This window comes from Thermobia domestica, chromosome 12, assembly GCF_964235325.1.
Source record: "Thermobia domestica chromosome 12, izTheDome1.hap1.1, whole genome shotgun sequence".
NCBI classification, from domain to species: domain Eukaryota; kingdom Metazoa; phylum Arthropoda; class Insecta; order Zygentoma; family Lepismatidae; genus Thermobia; species Thermobia domestica.
The window spans coordinates 201,109,814-201,136,613 of NC_137465.1; the positions used below are offsets into that span (position 1 = coordinate 201,109,814).

The 26,800-nt window shown below is 37.9% G+C and overlaps 1 protein-coding gene across 2 annotated transcripts in view; it reads left to right on the top strand.

Annotated features, from left to right (window-relative positions):
• The window catches only part of LOC145666931 (retinol dehydrogenase 14-like), a 93,499-nt gene that overhangs the window by 34,700 nt on the left and 31,999 nt on the right, over nt 1-26,800 (top strand). For both annotated transcript variants that reach the window (XM_081734533.1, XM_081734534.1), the window contains exons 2-3: nt 22,152-22,332; nt 23,348-23,440. In XM_081734533.1, coding sequence (XP_081590659.1) covers nt 22,200-22,332; nt 23,348-23,440 — 226 coding nt within the window. In that variant the 5' untranslated portion in view covers nt 22,152-22,199. The remainder of the gene's footprint in view (nt 1-22,151; nt 22,333-23,347; nt 23,441-26,800) is intronic.

Here is a 26,800-nt window from a genome sequence, read left to right on the forward strand (position 1 = left end):
TCTTGCTTCCATTGTCGCGAGTTTCGACCTGTGCGAGTTGTTTTGTGCAATTTTTAATGTTAGTAAGCTGTTAAGCATGTTTGGTATATACAAAGGCGTTCATACCAGTTTTGCTGTAGTCGAAACAAATTCTGCCGTGGGCGTTCACCATCTGTTTGTATACATTTTCTAATGCCCAGTGTATACCTCTTCTCTCATATACTTCATTTATTAAATCTACTAACTCCCATCCATTAGCGGGAAGATCGTATGCTCTCAGTTCTATTCTATCGATTTCTTCCAGCATAGGGTACGTTATCGTCCGTCCCTTGTCATGTAGATCTCTAATTACTTGTCGAAATGCCACACTAAGAATGTTCTTGTCCTCCAATTTGGCTAATCTATATTGATGGCTCATATTATCATATAATTGTCTCGGTTCCATCAAAATTGGTTTCGTATTTTCTGCTTTATTCGGAGATTGAGTTGATGTAATTTTGTTATCTTGAATTGGTTCTTCTTTGATTGGAAATAGATATTTCTGCTCGCCATTCACAAAATTTATCTTAAGTGTTGTTTTTTCTTCTTCTGCTGCTGGATCTGAAGTAGTTCGTTTGTCTTTTTTCTTCTAATATATGTCAGGTGGTTTCTTAATAGTATTATTATCTTTTTCTGTTTCAGTTTGTATACATTTATCCTTTGTAGATGCCATAGCTCTTCTTTTTCTATCCAAAAATTCCTCCAAACGTTTTTTGTCCCTTTTGGCTTTGCTTGGTGATTTGTTTTTCTTTTTCTTGCGTACTTCTTTGTGTCCTTTATCCATAATTTATTTTGCTGATTATCCTTTCACGCGCTACTCGATATGAAACACATTCTTCCGTATTTGGAGTTTGGCATATTTTGTGTCTCAGTTTACATGGAATGCATACCTTTTTGCCTTTATCTTCACATTCTTCACTTTTGTGGCGAAGAGATCCGCAATATCTGCATCGTACTTTGTCCTTGCTTTCGCAATATTCCGTGATGTAGCCAAATTCTTGGTACGTGTAACATTGTGGTACCACAATGAAATCTTTATGTGATTCATAATCGATATATATGCGATCTTTATTAATCAACATTTTCCTTATGTTTGGTGTGACCTCTATAACCAGGTGGCATTTCTTTTGCCCTCTCTTACCAGCTCTAAATCTTGCCTTTATGTTTTGGGCTTCTGCTAATTCTTCCTCCTCAAAGTTCTGTTGGATGATAGCTTCTATGAGGTCGTTGTCTTTTATTTCAGTCGGTACGCCATACACTATCATCAATGGGTTTCGTTTCCTACTTTCCTCAAACTTGAAATCTCTTTTTATTTGTTCTTTATCCTTTATCCTGTTTAGGTCTTCTTTTGTTGCGCTAATTTCAATATTTTCACTACTCGCAACTATTTTTTTCAAAATTAACGTTCTTTGGGGCCCCCGGGGCCCGGTTAAATAACTTTTATTCCTGCTCTGTTTCTGTGAAGAAACGTAACATTATACAATTTTTGCACAGTACTGAAACTTAAAAATCTGAAAATATATTTTAATAATATTTTCATTGCTCGCTACTTTTTTTTTCAAAATTAGCGTTCTTTCGGGCCCCCGGGGCCCGGTTAATATCTTTTTATCCGGCTCTATTTAGGTGAAGAAACATAACCTTAGGGATGGGCTCGAGACAAGATTTGTGGGTGTCTCGTCTCGAAAATGTACTGTAAAAGTGATGTCTCGACTCGAAAAATGTATATTTTTCTATTGGAAGAGCCGTGTCTCGACTCGAATTTTGTCAGGAAAATCCTGTCTCGACTCGTCTCGTGCGCATCCCTACATAACATAATATTATACAACTTTTGCATGGTACTCAAACTTAACTTTCCAAAAAAAAAAAAAAAAATCAATAATATTTTCACTACTCCCAACTATTGTTTTCAAAATTAACGTTCTTTGGGGCCTCCGGGGCCCGGTTAAATATATTTTAATCCGGCTCTGTTTTGGTGAGGAAACAATATAACATTTTACACGATACTCAATTTTCTAAGAAAAAATTTTTTCGGCCGTTTTCGGCCCACCCTACTGCCTACAATGTTTAGGGTACCCACTTGCTTAACTTGAATGACTTTCCTATCCCGTGCAGATGTAGTCTGACTGTTTCACAGTGGCGAAGCGTAATCTCACAAGTAGGGTAGGCCCGACAAACTAATAACACAAATAACATTTAATGTATCATAAAATATTTAAAATTACAGTCAGAATTTTATTTTCCTTGAGGCCGCGGTGACTCAGTGGTAGAGCGTTCACCTCTGGCGCTTGGGGTCCCAGGTTCGATCCCAGCCCCCGCCAAGTGAACTTTGTGGTGGACAAACACCGTGTGCGTGGGCTTTCTCGGGGTTCTCCCGTTTCCTCCCACTTTCTTCATTCCACCATTTCATTCATTATTCATAATCACCGTCTCCTTTAGCCTAACCGGCACAAGCGTGGGACGTACAACTCAAAGATTTCATTTCATTTCGTTTTCTATTTTCCTTATTGAGTTAAACAAAAAAGACCTACCAAATCTATACATTTTAAAGAATTTTCTTAGCTGTATTTCTGACACTGTTCAGTGCTGACTTTATGTACATGTATAGGTAGTAGGTTTCTATTGTTGTTCTTTAATTTAACAAGAAAGATAAGCAAAAGTAGACTGAAAGTACTTTATTATTATTATTATTATTATTATTATTATTATTATTATTATTATTATTATTATTATTATTATTATTATTATTATTATTATTATTATTATTATTATTAACAAATTTTTCCATGAGGACAACACGTAATATGTATTAATGGAGTATTTCCATTTAGCTCCATTACAAATATTTTGAAGTGCAGTTCATAATTTCTCCCGTCTCGTATTTGCAGGGGGAGATGAGGGGAACTTCCTCCTCAATTGCTGTTTTCATTTCCTACATATTTGAGGGGTAGAAAAAGAAAGCACATTCTTACAGTTAGCTGTCAAATTTCTTAGATAAGCGTTTGTTACTTGCATCCAGTGGCGTATTTCGAGGTGGCTTCCGGGCTTAAGCCCCCCGAAAATTTATTTACTATATTGAAGTAAATGAAAAACCTTGCAGAATTTTTACATTTCCAAGAATAAAGTTATGAAAGCTCCTCTCGAAACAAGCAAACCTCCCCACCGAAACAAATTCGTAAATACCCCACTGATTCTATGAAATTGAAAATTCAACTAAAATTAAACACAAATATTGATAATTATTTTATCCTGTACGGTAGCGTTTGGTAAATTTATACTATGTTTAATGAATCAGACTTATATTCTACATGCTATTATAGACCAGGCCCCATGTAGGAAAAGAAACAGCTACTCTGAATAACTCCTGAGAGTACATACCTAAATTAAGCAAGCTATCACTAATAGAAATACATAATTCTACACAGACACTTCTCACTCTGTGTTAAGGAAATCATTTTATAACATATTACCATTGCAAGATGCTTTCAACGTTAAAACTAACCCCCCAGAGGCGAGCCTTCGCCACTTCCCAACAATACATGCAATTCCCAGCTATAATGAGTTCGCTCTCTGAGCAGAATAGCCCGTACACCTGCCTAGCGAGCTGGTGAGGCGCAGATGGAAGGGACTCCGAGTGTTTCAAACCTACTATTTTGTTACCAAAAAAAAAAACGAAATTTTGAAGTTACTTTATTTTATAAGAAACCAAAGATAGGAAAATATACGGTAGAAAACAGGGTAGGCCTGGCCTCAGAGCCTCATAGTACGCTTCGCCACTGCTTTTTCAGTTGAAACATGGATCCTTTCTGCAAGTTCGTCACATGTTAGGCTACTGTCCTTCTCCATGACCGCTTTCATGAACAGCTAACACAAGAGCAATATCAAGTTGAGAAGAACAGACATGTAATGCAAGGAATTGTCGAATTGATGAAACTCATTGGTAAAAGAGGACTCAGTTACAGAAGAAAAGGAATGAAGCAGCTTATAGACTGGAAGACACAGCTACAGATCATGAAAACATTTTATAAAGATATTATTCTTTTGTTAATCAATTTTGATCTTTCGCTTAAAAGTTATTTAAATCAGATCACTGAGAAGAATGAAAGTCATTCACGAAGAAGTAAGTAGGGTGGTAGTCACATAACTTTCTTTTCAAAAATCACGGTGAAGTACGTTTCGAATGCTATCAGCCCATTATCCGAGAAGATATTTCGAAAGAAGTCTCTCAGGCTGGGATGATTTCTGTTCTATTAGACACTAGTCAAGATATGACAGTTTCAGACCAGTACTCTTTGTTTTACAGTTGTTGCCATTGTAAAATACATATCTATCACAGGCTTGTATCTCTGCGATTTACTGCTGGAAATTCTGCAGAAGTTGAACCTTGACATTAAGAAGTGTATTGGAAATTCAACCGATGGCGCATGTAACATTCAAGGGCAATATTCGGGTTTCTCAAAACACTCGAATACCGTGTACCCTGATCAGTTACACGCGTGGTGTTACGTTCACATACTAAATCTTGTCATATGTGATGTAAAAAATAGTTGCATTGATTCTGTGTCATTGTTCTTCTGAATGCCTCTGCTGTGAGGTATTTAAACGTAAGTCTTATCTGCGAACGGACATTTGGAAAATCAAATGTCAACAAAGGCATCTTATAGTTATTGCGGAAACAAAATGGTGACCCAAACACTCTGCTTTGCAGAAAGTGTTTGGTCATTTTTCGAACCCAGAAAATGTTCTTACGCTTGTACATTCGGTAGGAATGCTTTCGTCGTCGTTTTGAAGAAAGAAAAGAAACTATAATCGTTAATTTGGAAAATATAGCTCACTGGTAGAATTGAGAGGTATCTGAGAAGACGACGAGCGTATTTAGTTTGTAGGGCATGTGGGTAGAAATAAATAAGAACAAATATTTTTAAAAAGTGAGAGTCGAGAGTATGTTTAGGAAGAAAGAAAAGGAAGGTTGTTTGGGCGTTTAGGACCTTGGATGTGTATTCCGTATCTCAGTTCCTGGTCGTCGACTGGTGGTCTCCATGTCTCGGTTTCTGTGTCGAATTGGCGTGGAATTTGGTATAGATCTCTCCTGCCGTTGCTCACACTCGCTCCTCGTGAACTTTACCGCTCCTCGTGTAATTCACCTCTTCTCGAGTGCTACTCCCCTCTTCCGGGTCCTGGGACGTTTTTATATCGACCAAAGTAGGAAGATGGCCGTCGAAATTACGGAAAAACATCCAAAGTACGCACGTGTAAAGATTCAGGAAAGTGCAAGGTAAATGGAATTCTCGGCTTATTTAATAATTTGTCAACAGTTACAGAACACTTTGGTTACATCATATTACATAAGTTACATAAATTTACCAAAAATGAAGAATGAGGAATCGTCTACTAAAGAGAATTTTGAAATGTTTGCTGACTGTCTTATTATTCCAAGTTGTGTCTGTCTCTCATCATCCACAGAAAATGAAGAGAAAAAGAGTAAAAAAAAAATAAAAAATAAAATCGTTATTAAATCTTGATTTGTTTATATACCGAATATTAATAATATGAGGGAAGTTCAATATCTCTACATTCCCGCCACTAGATCTTACTGAACGACGAAAAGAGAAACGCTGTCGTTTCAGGTCCAATTACTTATTGAACGCACTATATATATACTTTGTGCTATATCAACTTTATGTATGTTATATATATATATATATATATATATATATATATATATATATATATATATATATATATATATATAAAAGTAATAATTAATCACACATCACTAAAAAAAATACTTGAATCACTAGCGTAAACAGATAATAAAATGTAGCACTATACCAATCAATCAATCAATATTTCACCAATAGAAGAAGAATAAACACACAAGAAAGAGTAATTTGTCAATATGTAAGTATATGTATCTTGGAAGCATCATCTTTCAATGTCTTGGATAGTTCCTGTCTTTTCTCCCGTATAAATAGTTGACGTAATCGTTAAGATACTGAAGCACATGGTCTTGTTTATAACATTGAACTTGAAACTGTAGAATGCTGAATCGGCAGAGTCTCAGCTGCAAGATAATCTAGGCCAGCTTGGTCGTTGACCATATGCAAAGGACGCAGTGAAGTTGAAATAGCTGTCACCAGATGGCAGATGTTATCGGCTAAGGCTGGATGGATGACGCTGGGCGTGACGGGATATGACTGTGAGCTGCTTGAAAATGTTGTTGTTGTTGAGTTGACTTTAACGTCCCGTTCAGCAGCGAGGCTATATGAGACGTGGACCTACTGATTAACGTGGAATCCGAACCACATGAGCTCCCGCCGGGAATCGAACCCGGGTCTCCCACGCCAAAGGGGCGTACGCTAACCGCTTAGCCACGGAGGAGCTCTGCTTGAAAATGTATGCGTATAGTATATTTATAGTTACAATATTTATGTCCGTGAAGCAAGAACTTATTTGACGTGTGATAAGGTGAGTATTCCATGCATCAAAAGAAAAAAGTGTGTAAACAAAAAGTGAGAAAAGGAAAAAAACGTTCAACAACGTATCATTCTTTGCGTCGGTTGATGGACAAATTGTGAGGTTCAAATCTGACCGCTGATATATCTTGATATCCAATAGATCCTCTTCTTCTTAGTGGTGTTATGCTGCATTGAGGTACGGAAAGGGGTTGTGGGGAGATAAATTTAAAAAAAAAATAATAAAGGGAAAAAAGGAATAGTGATTGAAGTTATCAGAAACATGTGACTCCGTATATGTGTATCTAGGATGAAGATTAACAAAGGGTGTGTATTAGAAGGGGCAAAAAGTGAAAAATATAGATGTTATAGTATAAAGAAATAGGAATTGTAGCGAAAATTTGGCAAAGGAACACAGTTTCTAAGCCGTGGGAAAATGTAAACATGAAAATTTCCAAGATGGCTGCCATGACGCTATGAGGGAGGGATGGGAGTTTTCGCAAAGGCTATCGGTATAGTAATGGCCGATGTTTGTCTATAAACAGAAGGATAGGAACAAAACGAATGACAAGTTATAATAGTTGTTTTTATTTGGGGGGGGGCACAAGAGTTCAAAAACAAGGATAATGATATTGGGAAAGTAACATTTGATTAAAATAACTATTATTAGGCTTTTGAAAGGCGATTTCAAAGTCAAGGTACCTAAGCGTGAATCCAGTGGCGTCTCGGGGGGTTGGTTTTACAAAATAGTGGACTTGTGGAGAACATTTGAAAATAAGGAAAATTAGTGTGAAATGCGGTAAAGTTATTATCCGAAGACTTACTTCCGATGAGAAACAGGGTTGGCAACTCAGGTAAGAATATCAAGGTATCGTAAAAAAAAATTCAGGGAAGATAAATAAAGGAAGTGTAGTTATTTGAGGACTGGGTGGGTGGTTTTTATCAAAGTCTGAGAGTGATCATAGTATTTCAGTAGAGGTAGGTAGGAGGCATCAGTAAAATTGGGACAAAAGAAAAACAAAAAAGAAGAAAAAGAAAGAATTAGTATTAGTATAAGTACTTCATATTCATGATCTGACCAAATGCCCAAAATATCTAAACAATTTCCTATTAATATCTTAAATACAATTTCCTTAATATCATAACCTAAAGGGGCCGGCGGGCTCATTATTTCCAACATAAACCTAACCTATTTCCTGATTAGGTTGGGAATTTAAGGTAACTAGAGGTTGGATTTGGTTTTATCGCCCAATACTCGATTGTGTTAGTAAAATTATGTTGGAAATAAAAATAGTGGGGGGGGGAGAGAAAAAGAAGGTCTTTAAATTCATCAAAATAGGTATGTCCGGTAATGATTCTCAATTTTATATGGTCGTGCGTATATACGTTCTAATACCTTCTTCTAGATGCTGTTTCACAAAATGCGTGAATTGCTCGACATCTCAGTTTCCGTATCCGCTTTTAAGAATACACTATATAGTTGGAAATGTACGAAGATTTTACGTTAGAATTCCTTAATTCTGAGACGGTAGAATGCGGCACTATAATCTCTGTACCGAAACTTCCGTCACTAACTATCAATTCTTCCGTCACTAACTATCAATTCTTCTTAAAAAGTAGCTCAATTCTTGCAAGGAAAATTCCGTAGACGCACTACATTTTCTACAAAACCATATAAAATTGAAAATTCCATGTTCTCTTAGCAAATAAATAAGTAGAAGAGTGATGATGATATTCCAAATAATAATAATTCCTGGTATAAAATATTCATGCTTATAGATAGGCATCTTAATGGGCGTCTGGTCAATTATCGTTAATACTAATATATTCATACGTCGGATCGAAGAACTCCAAACATCGTTAAGTAAAGATGAAACATTAAAAAATTCATTCCCTTTATACGTAGATCAGAATAGCATCAGATTATTAGAGACTAGCTTGCTCGGAAAAAGATGTAAAAATACAGGTTCTGTAAGATCATTGTCGAGACACGGAAAATCCGATCTGACGAAAAGATTTCTCTCCACAATTAATTTAGTATTGCATGGTATTCGAATTTTAAGGGCATCGTATAATCTGGCTTCTTCTGGAACTCGAATAGTAGACACATTTTCTCTAGTCTTCAAAGTTAGAAAATCTGGCGGGTTTGTTAAAACAAACTCATGCGATCCAATGTCTATAATCTGTGCCTCTTTCGAATCATAGCACGTATGGTCACAATTGTGTAATATTTCCCTGACTGTACTGGCAACGAAAGCTGCGTGAGCACAATTTATTAAACGAGATCGTGTCACAGTGTGTGTAGGTATCTTACATAACTCTGATTGGCTATAATGACAAGCAAGAAGGCTTGTTCCTGTTATTGGTATAAGATCTTTTTTATCTTGAACTACCATAACTAAAGGCTGAATATCAACGGTACAAGTTTGGTTGTATACAGCAAACGGAAGTGGCTGCACATCATATAACTCAAACGAAGGCTGTATTTCAACGATCGGAATTTTCATCTGTAGGTAAATGTACGTGTCGGTGATTGAACAAGTCAAAACATTAATTGAATAATACATCTCCAATAACGACTTATCTATGGTTAACTTATATCCATTTTTCAAAATGATATTCTCAAATTCAGATAAATGTGCGTGCAACACTTTATAAGGAATTATATTAGGGTTCAGCCTAGCATCTGTACACATCTGAATTGTCATATCATGTTTAAAAATTTGTAGAAACTGTACAAACTGCGTTGAAATCGAATAAAATTCTTGAATGAACGAAATGACCTCTTTATGGACTCGATTTGCAAGCTTATTAAGAGGATCTCCCAGATCATGTTCTTGATCCAATATTTTTGCCGAAAAGTTTCTAATTTTATGAAAAGTAAATTGTATCTGATCTTGAAAACTTAAAAATTCTGAAGTTGTGTTCTGAATATATAAATTGTTTTTCAACAATTGTTTTTGTAAACCCAGTACTGTTTGTTCCAAATGAAATTCCTTCTTATTTATCGAATCAATAGAAGAACTGTCAGCTACGTCACAACACCAATTCAACGCTTTCCCAATGAATCCTAGCAGTTCACGCGGAGATCTGGTTGATAATCGATGAAATCGTGGATTTGGAGGCTTTAAAAATAATCGTAATATGGACTTGCAGATCATGTAAGTCTTTTGCAGCTTTGCAGACATCTGGAGCCAGTGTCATTTTCTTTGCAAAGCAGAGATTCAAAAAGAGAAGAAATCTTAACATCATGCGGAAAGGAAAATGTCAAATTGAAAATATCGGTAATGAGTGTTGGTACAAAATAACATTTGGGAGTTTACGGAAAAATGAACCAGATGTTATTTGGAACTCGGTGTTATTAGAGAAAAGAGAAAGAGAAAGATAGGATAATGCAGCTTAAAACAAAATAGGTTATCTGAAACACAAATTAAATATAATGAGAAATTAGAATTTTCACATGTTCTATTGATTATTATCTCTGCTAGCCTAAGTATATATGTTCTTGTTAAATTGCGTTACTAATTTCAATGTTTCCTTTTTTCTAGGTAAGTGGAATGCCTACTAGTACATCTCAGTACTTCACCTAATTTTATTTTCAACAATGAAGGTAGAAAAGTAATAGCTGAAACTATTTTTGGGAGATGGTTTAATACTTCCTCTGGACCTGCATTTTAACAGAATAATGGACACAGGATTTTTTTGGTGGTGGTAAAAGGTTGTACTAACATACTGCAAATTAACATAGAAATAACTCCCTGTTAGGCCAGTAATAAACTAATCTCTAGGTTAAGTACACTGTATATATTTTATGCTCTTATAAAGGACAAAAAACTTATTTCGGGAAATATTCGTGCATCACTTTTTCGTAAATAATTTGATTTTGTTTATCGAATTGAACAAAAATTATTTTCTCAAAATAATCGAGGTACTCCTCAAGATACTCCCGTACTACGTTCAAAGCAATTCTTGCACCCTCCAATTTCGGGTAGTTAAATACTCCTGTAGCTATATTTGGAAAGGCAATGGTCGTTATGTCATTGTCCATAGTCAACTGTAGGGATTTCTCATAACACATCCTTAAGCGCTTAGCATTTTCATCATCGAGTGCAGATACATGTATAACATAATCTACAGGTAGATTATATCCTGAGGTTATTACGGCGTTACCTGGGTTCAAGTGACCAATTTTCTTGCACTCCTGCCTCATTTCACTTCCCGCCAAAGACTGTACCATCAAGTCTACACCTCCTCTTGGTTGCAACTGGGTGTCGAATGAATTTACGATCGCCTGTCCTGCCAGTAACGTAACAGACCCATAATACAAAGCCACTTTCCGGTTAATTTCCTCGTTGACGGCAAACTTCGGTTTTTCAACATCAGCCATCGATTTGGTGTCGGGTCCGGTCTCGTCCCACGACGGAATTTCGGACATCAATTTCACATCTCGAATGAACAATGAATCTGCTTCACCCGTGCTTTCCTCTTCCTGATACTCCATCAAAAAGGAAGTGGACTCCTCCTGCTGCTGAAAATCCTTTTTCTGGACTCCGTGCTTCACCCAATATTAGTGCGTCCTGATTCTCTATCTTTTGCAAGTCCTTAGGTGGATAATACTTCTTAAGCCGATCTATAGAAAATGAGTCTATCTTAATCTGTCCTCTAGATGTTCGAAACTTAACATAATAGCTGTTGTCATGTTTTTTGGACACAATTTGACCAGGTCCAAAATACTTTCCCGAAAAAGCAGCACATTGTCCTCGTTTTCTAGACTGATCAAAAATCCAAACCGCTTCACCCTGCTTGAATTCTTGTTGTATCCGCCTCTTGTCGTAAGACTTCTTGGACGTCAGGTGTCGGTTGTACAAATTTTCCTGAGCTTTTTCGCGTATATACTTCAGTCGTTCCAATCTGTCTTGGTTTTCTGAAAATTGACATTCCGTCCCCAACATGGTGGAATGCAAAAACCGAGGAGAAAAGCCGTGGGAGAGTTCGAAAGGAGAATATTTCATGCTGAAATTGCACGTGACGTTATAGGCAAAGGTCACTTTTGGTAAAAGTTCAATCCAACGTGATTGGTCAGTTTTCTCTAAGGCGATCTTCAATTGCTGTTCTATATTTCTCACTGCTATTTCTACGCTCCCAATAGAAAAATGCCCTTGAACGTCAGCGAAATGTATTTGAGTCCCCAGTATTTTACATAACCCCTTAAATAATTGACTGGTAAATGCAACACCTCTATCACAACAAATTTGAGTTGGTATCCCATACTTCAATATGACGTTGTCATATATGAAAGCACTGACAGAAGCTGCAGAAGCATCTGGTAGAGAACCAGTAATACAAAAACGAGTTCCTTCATCTATGACTATAATTAGAAATTTGTGGCGTAAGATATTATTACTAGGGTAGGTCCCACCGAGATCAACATAAATTCTAAAGAAAGGATGGACGCTAGGATGTGTCTGAAGACTACCGAACTGTTTTCCACTCCTCTTTTTTAACAACTGACAAGTCACACAAGTTTGGCACTTATCATACACAAATTTTTTCATGTTAGGGAAATAGACAGACTTTACTAAGAGGTTGTATGTTTTCGAAAATCCACCATGATACGCACCCAGTTTCCCGCAATGCAGTTTCTCAAATACAATGTCTCGCAATTTCGATGGTACTGCTAACAAATAAACTTTACCGAATGGTGTCTTATTCACTTTGTATGCTACATTATTCTTCAAAACAAAATACGATGCCTGTCTTTCATAGGCTGGATTCTTTTCTGCTCGATCCTCCAAGTGATCAATAATTTTCAGTACTGCATCTTCTCGCTGTTCTTTTGCGATATCAATGAGGTCCATGTCTTCGATTAGGAAAATTCTCGGGTCAGAGGCACTCTCTTCTTCATCTTCCTTGTCCTTTAACAAAGCGACTCAAACTGTCGGCTTCTATGTTGTCGGTACCTTTCACCTGGGTGATGGTAAAATCGTAACAATCAATCTCAGACATCCAGCGTGCTAATTTACCTGTCATTTTCTTACTGTGGCGAAGGAACGTAATAGCTTTGGAGTCCGTATGGAGATAGAAATGTCGACCCACCACGAAATTTCTGAAAGATCGCAGTGCATACAGCAGAGCCAAGAGTTCCAAGTTTTACACAGACAATTTTTTTCTGAAGGTCCAACTGCTCGACTAGCATATGCGATCGGCACTAGTTCAGCTTCAGGATCGTCTGAAATAGGTTGTTTCGCTACAGCTGCGAGGCCCTTCTTGCAGGCATCGGTGTAGATACGTAGATCCCTCTCTGGTTTGTATGCCATCACTGTTGGGACTTCCAAAATTGCTTTTTTCAGAGCTTCAAAAGATTCTTGTTGCTGGGTTCCCCACTTAAAATCTTGGTCTTTTCGAAGCAGTTTGAAGAGGATAAGCGATTTCCGAGAAATCCTTAACATACCTTCGCAAAAAGGAGCACACCCCTAAAAAACTTTTTAAATTCTTCTTCGTGCGTGGACGTTGGAAATTCTAAATCGTGGCTAACATTCGATCCGACACTTGCACTCCAAATTTTGATAAACGATGTCCCAACACTATCAAAGAATAATGTGCGATCTTTGTCTTCTCGGGAGACAATTTTAGTCTCCGTTCTCTAAGTTTTTCAAAAAGGACCTTGCACCAATTCACCATCTCGTCTACAGATGACGCGATAATGTACAATTCGTCCACATAATGCATAATATTTGTACTTGAAACGCCTGCTAATCAAATTGACCAGTCTATTAAGCGCTGCTGCGGAAGAAATATGTCCCATAGGTAGGACACAATATTGATAACTTGACATGCCTGGTATCGAGAAGCCTGTACACTCTTTCGACTCCTCTGTAATCGGAATTTGGAAGAACGCTTTGGTCAAATCGCTCGAGGTATAAAGGAGATGTCCTGCAATACGATTGATTATGTCATCCACCGACGGTGTCGCAAAGTTCGAAGGATATGATTTCTGATTTAGACCCCTCAGATCTCTTACGAATGGAAATTGATTATTACGCTTCCTAATCAGCAAGACGGGGTGGTTCCAGGGCGAGATTTTTTCCCTCAGATTCCCTTGACGAAGCATCGTGTCTAACTTCTGCTTGAGTATTCCACGGAGATGATAAGGCACTGAGTAGGGCGTCTTATTGACGGGTGTAGGATCGGATACACGAATTTCATGAAAGGTAGCCTCGTGCGAGTCCTATGTCCTCCTCAGACCAACTCCAAACATCAGGAAATTCTCGTATGAGACTGTAAAATCTTTCTTTGTCTTCTGGAGATAGCTCGGGATTGACGTCGACACGACTAGGATCACAAAGTCGCCTGGACAACTCCATCTTCTCCGGGTACGGTAGGCTTTATTCTGCCGACGAAAAACTCCTCTCCTCAGGCTCTTCTGGGACCTTCTCAAAATCTTCAGCATCCCCAAGATGTGTACCTTGTCGCAGTTTGATCTCCTTAATGGTGGGATTCGTAACATACACCACGTGGCATTCGCCGTTCACTATCGCACATCGAATAAAAATGTCCAGTATTTCTTCTATCCGGCGAGAGGGTGACAATAATAACTTCTTCCCCGAAATATCCCAACAACTGTGTAGTTTCACCAAAGTATGCGAGCGAGGTGGTAAAATCGTGTTTTCCAATACTCTAAAAATAGCCCGAGATCCATGCGCAAGCCTGGATGTTAAGACTTTTGACAAATTGACTTCTAAATTCCTCCGAGGCAACGTTTTCGAAGGAGGGGCGTCCGAATCGAAAGAAAGTTAAATTTTGCCTATTGTAATCTAAAACAGCCCTGTGCTTTTCCAAAAAATCGGCGCCAATCGGAGGCCCATAATCAAAATTTGGAATAACTTTGAATACACGAGTAAACCATTTTTTACCAATCCTAAATTTTAATAAAGCTATCTCAGAAACTTGTATAGACTTCCCTGTTACTTCCCGAAATCTAGTGTTAATACGGAAACGTTTAGCATTTTCCGGGACCAAATTTTCCCCCAGACAACCGATTTGGCTGCCGCTGTCAATCATCAGTTCTACGTCTTTCCCGTTCATAAAAGCTGACACATGAGGCAATTCGTTAAAGGACACTATAGGGACTATAACGCGACCTTGAGTAAATTCGTCCCGACCATCTACTCTGTCTGCGGGTTTAAAGACGGCATACGACAATATCTCGCAATATGATTGGGTAATTTGCATTTGTAACAAATAATTTGGCCTCTATCCGGAGTCAAACCCTGACCTGGCGAAGAATTACTATTACTTGAGGACGCAAAGTCACTGCTAGACTTTTTATTAGTATTAGCATTATTATTCTGACTTCTGTTGTTTTGATTACCGTTTCGTTTTCCTTGGTAATCCTGACCTACATTTTTCGGCTGATTAAACTGCTTTTTCCTATATTGAGAATCATCGCTTCTTTCACAATTTGTTGAAGGAGCTAAGGCTGAAATCTGCAGCGTCAACTTTGACAGTCGTTGCTGTATGTCAGTCAACGGGTCGATTACCGGTTGGTTGTGTTGAGTCTGCTGGTTTTGCAAGTATGCTGACTGTGCATTATACGGTTGAACAGTAATCGGACTTTGAACTCTTACTTCAGCATTATTCTGAGTATTAGCGTCTATGCTAGCCGGAGAAAATAAAGACGACTGCAAAACAGCAGAATTCTTTTTCAAGAATTTCTCTAATTCCTTACGCTTCAGTAACAATTTAGACCTGTCCTCGATAATTAGGTCGTTCAGAAGGTCACTGACCGTGTTGTACTCCTTTCGTACTACAACTTTAAAGTAATCGGGTAAAAGTCCCTCCACAATTAATTGTAATTGTTTCTTTTCATCGGCAGTCGGATCTGCGCGTAAAATCAAATCCTGCTTCGCATAAACATATTCTAGAACGGATTCTGATTCATTTTGTTCATGGGCCCGCATCTGAGCTTCAGATAATTGTGGCACCAAATTGTCCTTAAAAGCGTTTATAAAAGCTTGCTTGAACTGGTCATAAGTCATTTGGGCAAATTCTGGCTTTCTTTCTATGCCAGCAAACCAGTTTTCAGCGGGGCCACGGAGTAGGCTCCCCAGCACCAATTTTCGTCTCATACCATCCCATGAATTAATGCTAGCGATGGTCTCATATTGTCTGATGTACGTGTTTACATCGTCACCCAACCGGGCATAAAAAGGCTCCGGTTTCACAATCGTGCCGTGCATGGACGGAGGTGGATCCTTTCCTCCTGTAGCCATACTGCTAGAACTAGAACCACGAACAGTTACGTCTAAAGAATCAGGAGAAATATCCGAAAATGATTCCGAAAATTCTAGCTTCTTTTTTAGTTGCTCTAAATAATTACGTGTGAATTTAGTCGATTTAGGAGACGAACAGGCCGCGGGATCGAAATAGACAGTATCACTTAAATTAAAAATATCCTCTAAAGGTATCAAAAATTCGTCCGCTAGTCTTCGCAACATATAACACAACTAATAAAACTATTGGGCGCAAGTCAAGACCTTAAATATGCTATACCTACCCTAAAAACTAAATACAACACATACAACATACACAAGAGGTATTGGGGCTCCACCACTCTCCGAAAGGGAGAGAAAAAGAAAGGTAATTATAGAATAGCATAAGGAAGATTGCTTAAAAATAAAAAACAAAAGAGAAGAAAACTAGTTTCATAGAGGGTTGGTGGCGGTGAAGTTGGAGGTGATTCTCAAAAGCCTTAAAAATGAAGAGGAAACAGTTTAGAAGTTTGAAAGGAAACTAGCATTGATCACCTTCTTACGCTTATGAGAGAAAAAGATCAGCATCTCCATCATCTTACGCTTGTGCATTCGGTAGGAATGCTTTCGTCGTCGTTTTGAAGAAAGAAAAGAAACTATAATCGTTAATTTGGGAAATATAGCTCACTGGTAGAATTGAGAGGTATCTGAGAAGACGACGAGCGTATTTAGTTTATAGGGCATGTGGGTAGAAATAAATAAAAACAAATATTTTTAAAAAGTGAGAGTCGAGAGTATGTTTAGGAAGAAAGAAAAGGAAGGTTGTTTGGGCGTTTAGGACCTTGGGTGTGTATTCCGTATCTCAGTTCCTGGTCGTCGACTGGTGGTCTCCATGTCTCGGTTTCTGTGTCGAATTGGTGTGGAATTTGGTATAGATCTCTCCTTCAGTTGCTCACACTCGCTCCTCATGAACTTTACCGCTCCTCGTGTACTTCACCGCTTCTCGAGTGCTACTCCCCTCTTCCGGGTCCTGGGACGTCTTTATATCGACCAAAGTAGGAAGATGGCCGTCGAAATTACGGAAAAACATCCAAAGTACGCACGTGTAAAGATTCAGGAAAGTGCAAGGTAAATGGAATTCTCGGCTTATTTAATGATTTGTCAACAGTGACAGAACACTTTGGTTACATCATATTACATAAGTTACATAAATTTACCAAGAATGAAGAATGAGGAATCGTCTACTAAAGAGAATTTTGAAATGTTTGCTGACTGTCTTATTATTCCAAGTTGTGTCTGTCTCTCATCATCCACAGAAAATAAAGAGAAAAAAAGTAAAAATAAATAAAATAAAATAAAATCGTTATTAAATCTTGATTTGTTTATATACCGAATATTAATAATATGAAGGAAGTTCAATATTTCTACAATGTTTTATACATAAAGTTGATCAAACAATGAAGGAGACTGCTTCAACAGGAAATATCAAACCAGAAGTTAGGTGGGAAATTGAAAGATATATATAGAAGATATTCTTTAGTTCAAAACAATCCTGACAGCACAAGTGTTCCTGAGAATATTTCCAGTGAGGACCCCTCTGCCAAACTATCTCCAAACACAAGGTGTTGATGTATTGCAGTGTAGACTACTCTGTCCCAATTAAAGGAGCAGAGAGCTGATTTTTGAATCCGTTAAAAATGCAGCATTAAGATTTACAGTATGGGCCAATAAGAAATTTGAAGAATTAGAACGTGATTTCTTTGTTTCTACTGATCTGCGACAACTCTTCTTCACAGGTAGAAAAGGATGTTTCCCTATGAATGTGAAGATAAAGCTGCTTCTGATCAAATGATCAAGTACTGCATTGAAGCATTCAACACCATATTGGATACGATAATTTCGAGTATATCTTCAAGATTAAAGAAGCAATATACTTTATGGCTGATTTGTCGTGTTTGGTCCCTAAAAACTTCAACCAGGTAACTTCAACAAAGATTCTATATAGCTCTAAAGAATAACTATTCAACTTGTCAAGGAATTGGAAATCCTTGAAACACAGTCTTACTGTCGAGTACAACCGAGAAGAAACGACTGATTATGCTGATAGCGCAAGTGATTCAGATTTAAAAAAAAAAATCTTTACTAGGAATGCGAGTGCAAAACCTGTTGCAAAAATTGTCCAACGGGCTGTTTTTTAATTTTGCAGAATTATAATTTGTACAGTAATGGTTATCCAGGTTTTCTGCTAACACACAAATTTCTGCTGAGTTTGCCCGTAAGCCAGGTAACATGTGAAAGAAATTTTCAAAACTGAAATATATTAATATATAGGTTAAGGAGCGCCATGTCTCAGAAATGTTTGGAAAAATTTATGTTTATGTCTATTGAAAAGGACTTGGAGAATGTATCAAATGAAAAGCTGATCGACCTCATAGCATCAAAAAGTAGTATACTAAAATATTGTTAATTTTGTAATATAGTATGCATATTCCTTGAGCTTTGTGTAATACTTTGAACAATTCAGAATGATATACTGATAAAAGAACATAACGGTTTAATTGTTAATTATTAACTCTGTTGAGTTACTGTAGAAGAAAACTGCGTAACTTGATTTGTGACATTGAGATGCTAGTGGCCCTTGTGGGGAAAAGCGCCCGCGCCCCCTAATGATGCCTATACGCCACTGACAAGTTGAATATTATATTATTTAGCGTGCAGCGCATCACTCAGTTCCATAAGAGAGGCTGGAAGTACAAATCTGCGCCGGGGTCGTATCTCCAAAATTGACCCCAGGTGTTTAATTATGTTAAAGTCCGAGGATTGGGCTGGCCAGGAGGTTCAATGTCACAATGATTTTCATTCAAACTACGTCGCAACAGCGCGAGCTAAGTGAGGAAGTACATTATCATCCTGGTATAGGGTGTGATTGCCGGATCATAAACTCCTCTGGGTATCCACCATACATAAACGTAGCCCGTGGTTTGTGCTGAATGATGCCTCATCTGACAGCATCACACGTTTCCAGTAATCAGTGATCCATGTTGCATGTTTGCGACAAAATAGACATCGTGCTGAAGCGTGATGTCCCTAAACAGCAGTTTTCCCCGTATGTCCAAGTCATGTGACCGGAAGGCTATGATTGTCAGCACAAGCTATGGGAAGTATTGCTTGAGTTCCTCCTTCGCACGACAATTCTGAATAACAATATTCTCTTTAATGGTTGGTGGGAGATTGTTTTTTTTTTTTAAACACTGTTTTTCATCAATGTGGTTTTACCGTGAGTTTTGTAGAGAGTCAATGTTTTGGATACTGTCGTTTGTGACACACTCAACGCTCACACCACATAACCGAGCGCTAACAATTTTCTCTTTTCGGAAATCATACAGATCGTCTATCACTGTATACTCGATTCACTGCACATGGCGTTCTACCACTCTTCACATAGCACGGAGTTTCCCTAACACATTTCCATCAACAGCCGGGCGCAGCGCCTGACAGTTGCCAACCGAGACATTAGAGATGTTGTATCTTGAGGTGTTTTTGTTGTATTGATAACATCCGTATTTCATGCATAGGGTAACGACATCTTCGCTATTCGAAACTGGAATACTTTGGCAAGAGATGCATTTTCTCTCGTTCTATCCACAGAAAATAGCTAAACAGCGGGAAAGTTGTTTCTATTTCATAGCTATTGAACGCATCAGCTATTATGGCTAGGAAAGGGCCATTCAAAGATTAGAATGATGCCGTGAAGTGGCGCACTCTACCAATATTCAAGCATACTTACAAATAAGGGTCTTCTACTGTAAAGGAATGTAATACCAAAAGTAATATTTAGAAGATATAAATGAAGACAGTGTACACAAAAAGGAATGAAGAGACAGGGGACAAAAGGAGCAAAATGTAAACCAAGGGAACATCGGAGCATGAAGACGGTGTGTATCGTAATTCTATATACACCACTGCACATATCAATATGATGTATACTCATGTCCAAAATTATTGTCGCATGTCTATAAATATGTTGTTTTAGGAATATAATTTGACAATGAATTCGTCCATTATTTCTTACAATGTTAATATGTGTATAATTGGCAAATACATGTGTGTGGAAAATTTCATGTCAAAAGAGCAGTAAATAAAATCAATAAAACGAAAATAAAACTTTCTTGTCCATTTAGCTACATTTTGTTTTACTCATTCTAATTTTCGTATTTATGATTTTTTTTCCTATGAAATTTATCACAAATATACATTTCCTGATTATACACATAGTATTAGTATTAAAAGTACCCTGCAAAATCATTATCAAATTATATTCTTACAAGAAGACAGTTATAGATATGCGACAATCTTTTTGGACATGAGTGTACAGCAGTGGTATACCCAAGAGAGGAGTTTCCGCGTTCTAACCACCCCTCCCCTTAAACAAGATATTATGCAATAATAAACATTTACTAATCTAAGATGACACCTGCAATTATATGAACTTGGGAGCTTAAACACCCTTCTTGGCAACTTTTGTATACGCCACTGCTGTACTCAGTAAAAAGCCTAATTGGAAATGAACGTGCTACTTTTCAACCAGAGGAAGGTTGTCAATCATATTGGCTATGAAGACTGAAATGTCAAAATGTTATTTCTTTATAATATATCATCTTTCATTCCTTAACAAAGACCGTAAAAACTATGCTATATGTATATGAGGTTGAGGTCTGGTGTGAAGCCTCATTCGTCCTCGTGGTTACTATCTTTATTGAAATATCGTGGTGTTATAAAGCAGCCATGAAATCGTAACATGAACTTGAAAGAAGTCTGGAAATCTCTCTACACAAAAGATGTTTTCAGTGACTGACTGACTGATCAACACTCAGGCTAAACCCCTGAAGTAAAAGATTTGGAGTTTGGACAGTATGCAGGATTTCTGACATAAAGCACCACGAAGAAAGGATTTGTTGGGAGTTCGGCGTGGAAAGAGCAAATATTATATTAAAATGTACATTTCTTGGAATATCTCAAGGTTCGAGACATGAGATTTAGTATTTGGACTTCTCATATAAAATAATTACGTAGGTGCTTCAGCGTTATTTCATATTTCATCTAGGAAAGAAGGAAGGAAACAGGATGGGAAGAAGAAGAGGAGAGAATTATAATTATTATAGTAAGTGTCCATAACTCGGAATCTGTGAAAGTTACAGACATTACATTTGGTAATTACGCACATGTTGATTCGTTCTTTGACATCTTTCTAAAAGAGAAGAGAAGAGGCGAAAAGAAAAATGGATCAAGATGTAATTATGATAATAAGATGTGAATATCTCGGAATTCCTTAAGGTTATGGACATGGAATTTAGTGTTAGGAGTATCATTTAAAATGATTAAACACGTCTTGCATTGTTTTTAAATGGTTGACCTAAAATCAAAGAGAAAAGTTATAGGAAGTGCTTCCTTAAAATGCTTAGACGAGACGTTAGACTTTCGTGCAGGACTTTGAGTTTAGACAAATTGTATATGAACGGTGCAGTAGAGACAACACAAAATATGCCCTACTGATACACCTGCGGTACTAATATTTTTTATTGTTGTTGCTTGTTTGTTGGTTAAAATTTAACTTTCTTTTTTAGCACAGAGGCTACACGTCACGTGGACCTTCATTTTAGCATTGAAACCAACCCATCGTATGCATTTAATGTTCTCTCACCAGGAATTGAACCCGGGACAACATACACCAAATGCGGGCGTGCTAGCCACTGAACTACCGTGTAAAGATAATACCCATTTTTCGTAGGTTCCACGTTTTGATGTACGTATTAAAAGCATTGAATGTTTTCGCTGTTCGTTTTCCTTCATTTGCGCTGGAGGCAGAGAGAAATAGTTTTGGCTGCGGATGGAGCCTAGTGTTACTAGCCCTAGTGGAGCCCAGTGCAAGCTGCTGGCAATGTTCAACAGATATAGTATCCTTATGCTGCATAGAAATGCACGCTTACATATAGCTCGAAGAACCGTACGTAACCTGCACGAGTTACAATATGAAACCATTCTTCTGAGGTCCCCTCAATCGATTACAACTTCTTCCGGCATCTCGACCAATTGGTGGAAAAGAAAAACTTCCATGACGATTGGATGCTGCAACGTGCAGTTGAGGACTTCTTCGAATCACCTCTTTCGTCATGAAATCCAATCGTTTGATGGCAAGAGTGTCTGACTACGTCGAAGACCACACTGACCAACCAGGAATTGTAGTTTTCACTTTTTCGCGCCTCAGAAGATGACTTTCTTCTTCCTAAATCTCAATCGCACTAACCGGTAGATTTGATAATAGTGTAATATACTTTATTTACCATATTTATTATAAAAGGATTTTTATTTTAATGAGTAAGCTCCGTAGAGATAGACGCGACTAAAAACATAATTGTTCTTCTTTTCCCAGGTCAAGTGAAACTATTGAAAGATTGGATTGACAAATTAAAATCCAATCATGATGCTGGAACTGATAATCATAGGAATAATTTTGTTGCTTGTCAGAATTTACGCCTCGCTGACGATGGGCGAATTCAGAAGCAATTTGCCAATGGACGGCAAAACAATCCTCATCACTGGAGCCACTTCAGGTTAAAACATTTATTTATATTATAACTGCATGTTATGTCACTTCATGATGATCTAAAATTAGATAAAAATTATTAATTAATTAGTATAGTATAGTATATTATTGTATAGCATTGTATAGTATGGTGTAGTATTGTATATAATGATAATAATTAGTATTGTATATCGTTCTATTTTGATACTTTCTCAATATAGTAACGAACAAAATGTTCATATGACTTCAATGTATTGTAGCTCAATAAAACTTCAAGTTTAAGGTGGATCACCACCCACAAGTCAGTACATATTTTTGCTCATTGTCTTAACTACTGCGCAATGAAACGTTACATATTATAAATATTGTACTATAAGATAGAGTGTTGTTTCAGCTACAGCACAAGACACTGATTCATTTGGTTGTCTCTCCTAATATCGAAAAATGTAACAAATAAAAGAAAATATTTGATTCGTTTTGCAATGAGCGCACAAGACGGCACTTGCTGGTAAATATTACTAGAAGTGCTCCGTTTTATGAAATGTTTATTTGTGTGCGTAAAGTATGTTAAAGTAACAACCTTATCACGAAATAGATATATTGTTTGACCGTTTTTCGTGTTATGTTTCATATTTTATTTAAATATTAATTTACATTTAAGGAAATAGATTCTGAGACGAAACTTACGCAGAACGCCATAATGCGTTGTTGCCAAATTTGTACGTTTACTGTAGCATTCAAAATAGGAAAATTCCTGGATTCTAGTGTTGCAGTTACAGAAGAGGAATCGCGGTAAAGGTCGAAAAATAATTTCTCCAGTAAGTATCTAAGCAGAATTCCATGATTACTCCTTTTATTATCTGGCATCAGTAAACACTCGACACTATCTGGCAGTGCCGCAGTATTCAAGCAGCGTTTAGCATAGCACCGAGAACACCTAGTGATCCACCTTAAAAGAATCTTTTGCTTCATAAACAACTAGAACACATTATCGACTAATTTTGTCCTTGATATTGCTTTCTAATGATGTCTTATTTCTGTAGGCATTGGAAAGGAAACGGCTCGTGATTTGGCCCGAAGAGGAGCCAGGCTTATCCTCGCCTGCAGGAACACAAAAGCTGCTGAACAAGTGAAAGGTAAAAATATATTCAGAGACAAAGGCCATTTAGATATCGTTGCTTTTGTACGAGAGCAGAAAACACTTTCGGTTTGGCCAATATACTCAACATTGTGCTTTAGAAATGAAAGTTCGACTATTTTCCCATGCAAATAATGATAATTATAAACTACATGATTCGTCAAATTTTCTTTGAAGTAGTTTGCATGCTGTGTTTGATAACAGTTCGCAAAATACAACAAACCATTATTACTGTCTAGCTGCGGTCATCATTCTTTTTAGAATGGAATTCTGTGCTAACGACTAGCATTTCAGCAACTTTTGGACTTTGTGTCTTCACTACAAAAAAACAAAATGGTGAAATCGTGAAATTTTCAAGACAAAACCTATGATTTCTATCTTTTACTTACTAAAAAATAAGTGCACCAGCTGATCCAGTTTTGGAAAAAGCTAACAAAGAAGCACTATTTCTATTAGAATAGTAAATTAAATACGCACAGGGGTCAAAGTGGTACAAATAGGTTCTTTGACCCATTTATAGATAACAGTAAGATTGTCATATTGATTGCTCCTTGTGTAATAATTAAAAATACATTTGCACTTTAAGTAAGCTTCCATAATAATTTTTATCAAATCAATTACTTATAATAGAATGATTCTAAATCAAGAAAATCCATGATCTTTGCATGGGCAGTGATTAAAGAGTCGTTGCTTGCCTTGCCGTCAGAAAGATAAATGTCCATGTAAATCAAGAAAACATACTCTTGACTTTCGTTTATATCTTGTAAAATACTGAAGACTTCTCCCAGACAACACGTACGTGTACGACACATGTGCACTCTCCATGCATAAGCCGTACATTTGCACATGTGCATTTGTGTGGATGATGAACACATACATAACCCGTGCTTAAGCCGTACACGTGAATTTGCCTGGATGAAGCACACATACATAACCCGTGTATGTGCACATGTGCATTTACGTGGGTTATGCACACGTACATAACCAGTGATTAAGTCGTGCATGTGCACATGTGCATTTGCATGGATAAAGTACACATTTACATAACCCGTGCCTAAGCCGTTATATACACATGTGCATTTGCGTGGATGAAGCACAAGTACAGAACCCGTGCTTAAAGCCGCTATGTGCACATGTGCATTTGCATGGATGAAGTACATATTTATATAACCCGTGCTGTAGCGTTATATACACATGTGCATTTGTGTGGATGCAGCGCACGCACGTAACCCGTGCTTAAGCCGTTATGTACACATGTGCATTTGCGTGGATGCAGCGCACGTACGGAACCCGTACTTAAGCCGTTATGTGCATATGTGCATTTGCATGGATGAAGCACATATTTATATAACCCGTGCTTAAGCCGTTATGTACGCATGTGCATTTGCATGGATGCAGCGCACGTACGTAACCCGTGCTTAAGCCGTTATGTGCACATGTGCATTTGCATGGATGAAGCACACATTTATATAACCCGTGCTGTAGCCCTTATGTACACATGTGCCTTTGTGTGGATGCAGCGCATGTGCATAACCCATGCTTGAGCAGTGGATGTGCACATGTGCATTTGCGTGGATGAAGCACATTTAAATTACCGGTGCTTAAGCCGTTGTGTGCACATGGGTATTTGCACGGCTACTGCACGTGTGTATGAGACGTCCATAATACCGTGCAAGTGTATACTTTTACTTTCATTCTATTACTCTCATTTTCATCAACAGAAAGTAACCTCCATTTTTGGTAGGTGTCGTTTTTCCTCCAGGCGGTGTTATAGAGACTTTTCGACGAATAACAGCTGAATGATTGTAAAAACTCCATAACGTCCACTGAGCTAGGATACAATTTCAACAGGTGGCAGCATTGTACTGATGTAACTACTGTCAGACAGTTTGTAGGTTTACAAAATTATTTTCGTGACCGATTACAGTAGAATATGTTGCGTTATTTGTTACTTGGCAAACATGTCAAAGATACTACCTAAAGCTTTGCTCGTTGCAAATAATAAACTCCAAAACTAAAATTCTCACTGACAATTATTAGTTACTTCTTATACACTTTGAAGGTGATGTCTTTTGCAGTTCAAAAATACTTAGCTGGTTTCCAGCTTTCTCACTAGAGGCATTCCTGTAGTGTCAAGTCTAGGCTGAGAATATTACGCGTTTGTGGACGCAAGCGTGGCAGTTCTCAGTTTTTGGGCGAGAGAGTGAGAGAGATCAAGGGTTTCACCCGAGTGGAGGCTGCACTACCGTGCACATTAGTGTACTAATTTTTGGGAGCTTTTGCTCCATCATTCATCATCTCATCTCATCTCATCACATCACATCATCTATACTGCAACATACACCTGCTACTCACATACACAGCGTTCTAGAAATCATCTTGTCCGGCTACTATGGCCAGTGGACAACATCCTGGTCTTCCGGCTGCAGTTCCTACAGCTTCTATTGTCACTACTAAGGTGGAGAAGCGCAAGAGTTACAAGGACGCTTTTGTAACTTCAGATCACGATCAAGGATTAGTGGGTAATCCTATTGACGGCGACCCAGCATCTCATTCAAAATCTCCTCCTCATAAAAAACATCACGATGACAATATCAGCATCGCCAGTTCAGACGACAGCTCTCGCCTTATGATTGTTGATGGCATTCAACAATTTCCTCAGAAACAACAGATAGAAACTCATAACTTTCTACTCCAGGACTATGATCCGAAATTCCGGAACACCAAACTCCTACTCCAGCAACTTCTCAAATATAGACCACGGTCTGAAATCACCCAGATCATACAAACTCAAAACGGCTATATCATTAAATCGCCATTACCTAACTTCGCAACAACAGTTAGAGACAAACATAGTTTTGAGATATTCGGAAAAACAGCAAAACTCACAAAACTGAACGACCAACGTAAGAAGCAAATGCCACCACCTCGACGAACTCCTATTCTGTCCGTAGTTATCCGTGGTGTTGATCCGTCTTACAGTGACGAAGAAGTCGAAGAGGAACTACACCACGAGGGATACACCTTCAAAAAATGCATTCGAATTAGGAATAATCAAGGAGCTACTTACATGGTCAGGGTACTGACAGAGTCGCAGGAAACTATTGATGACCTGCTTGAACACGGAGCATTCATATACAAGCAAAGACATAGAGTGGAACCATCCAAAACATCGCCTCCTCTTCCCATACGATGCGATCGATGCCAAGAATACACTCATCCTACACCAAAATGCGTAAATCCGTTTAAATGTGGCTACTGCGGTGGCCCTCATCCTACCCGCTCTTGTCCAAATATGCAACGGCCACCTGAGTGCTCAACCTGTCATGAACGTCATCCAGCCTATAGCTATAAATGC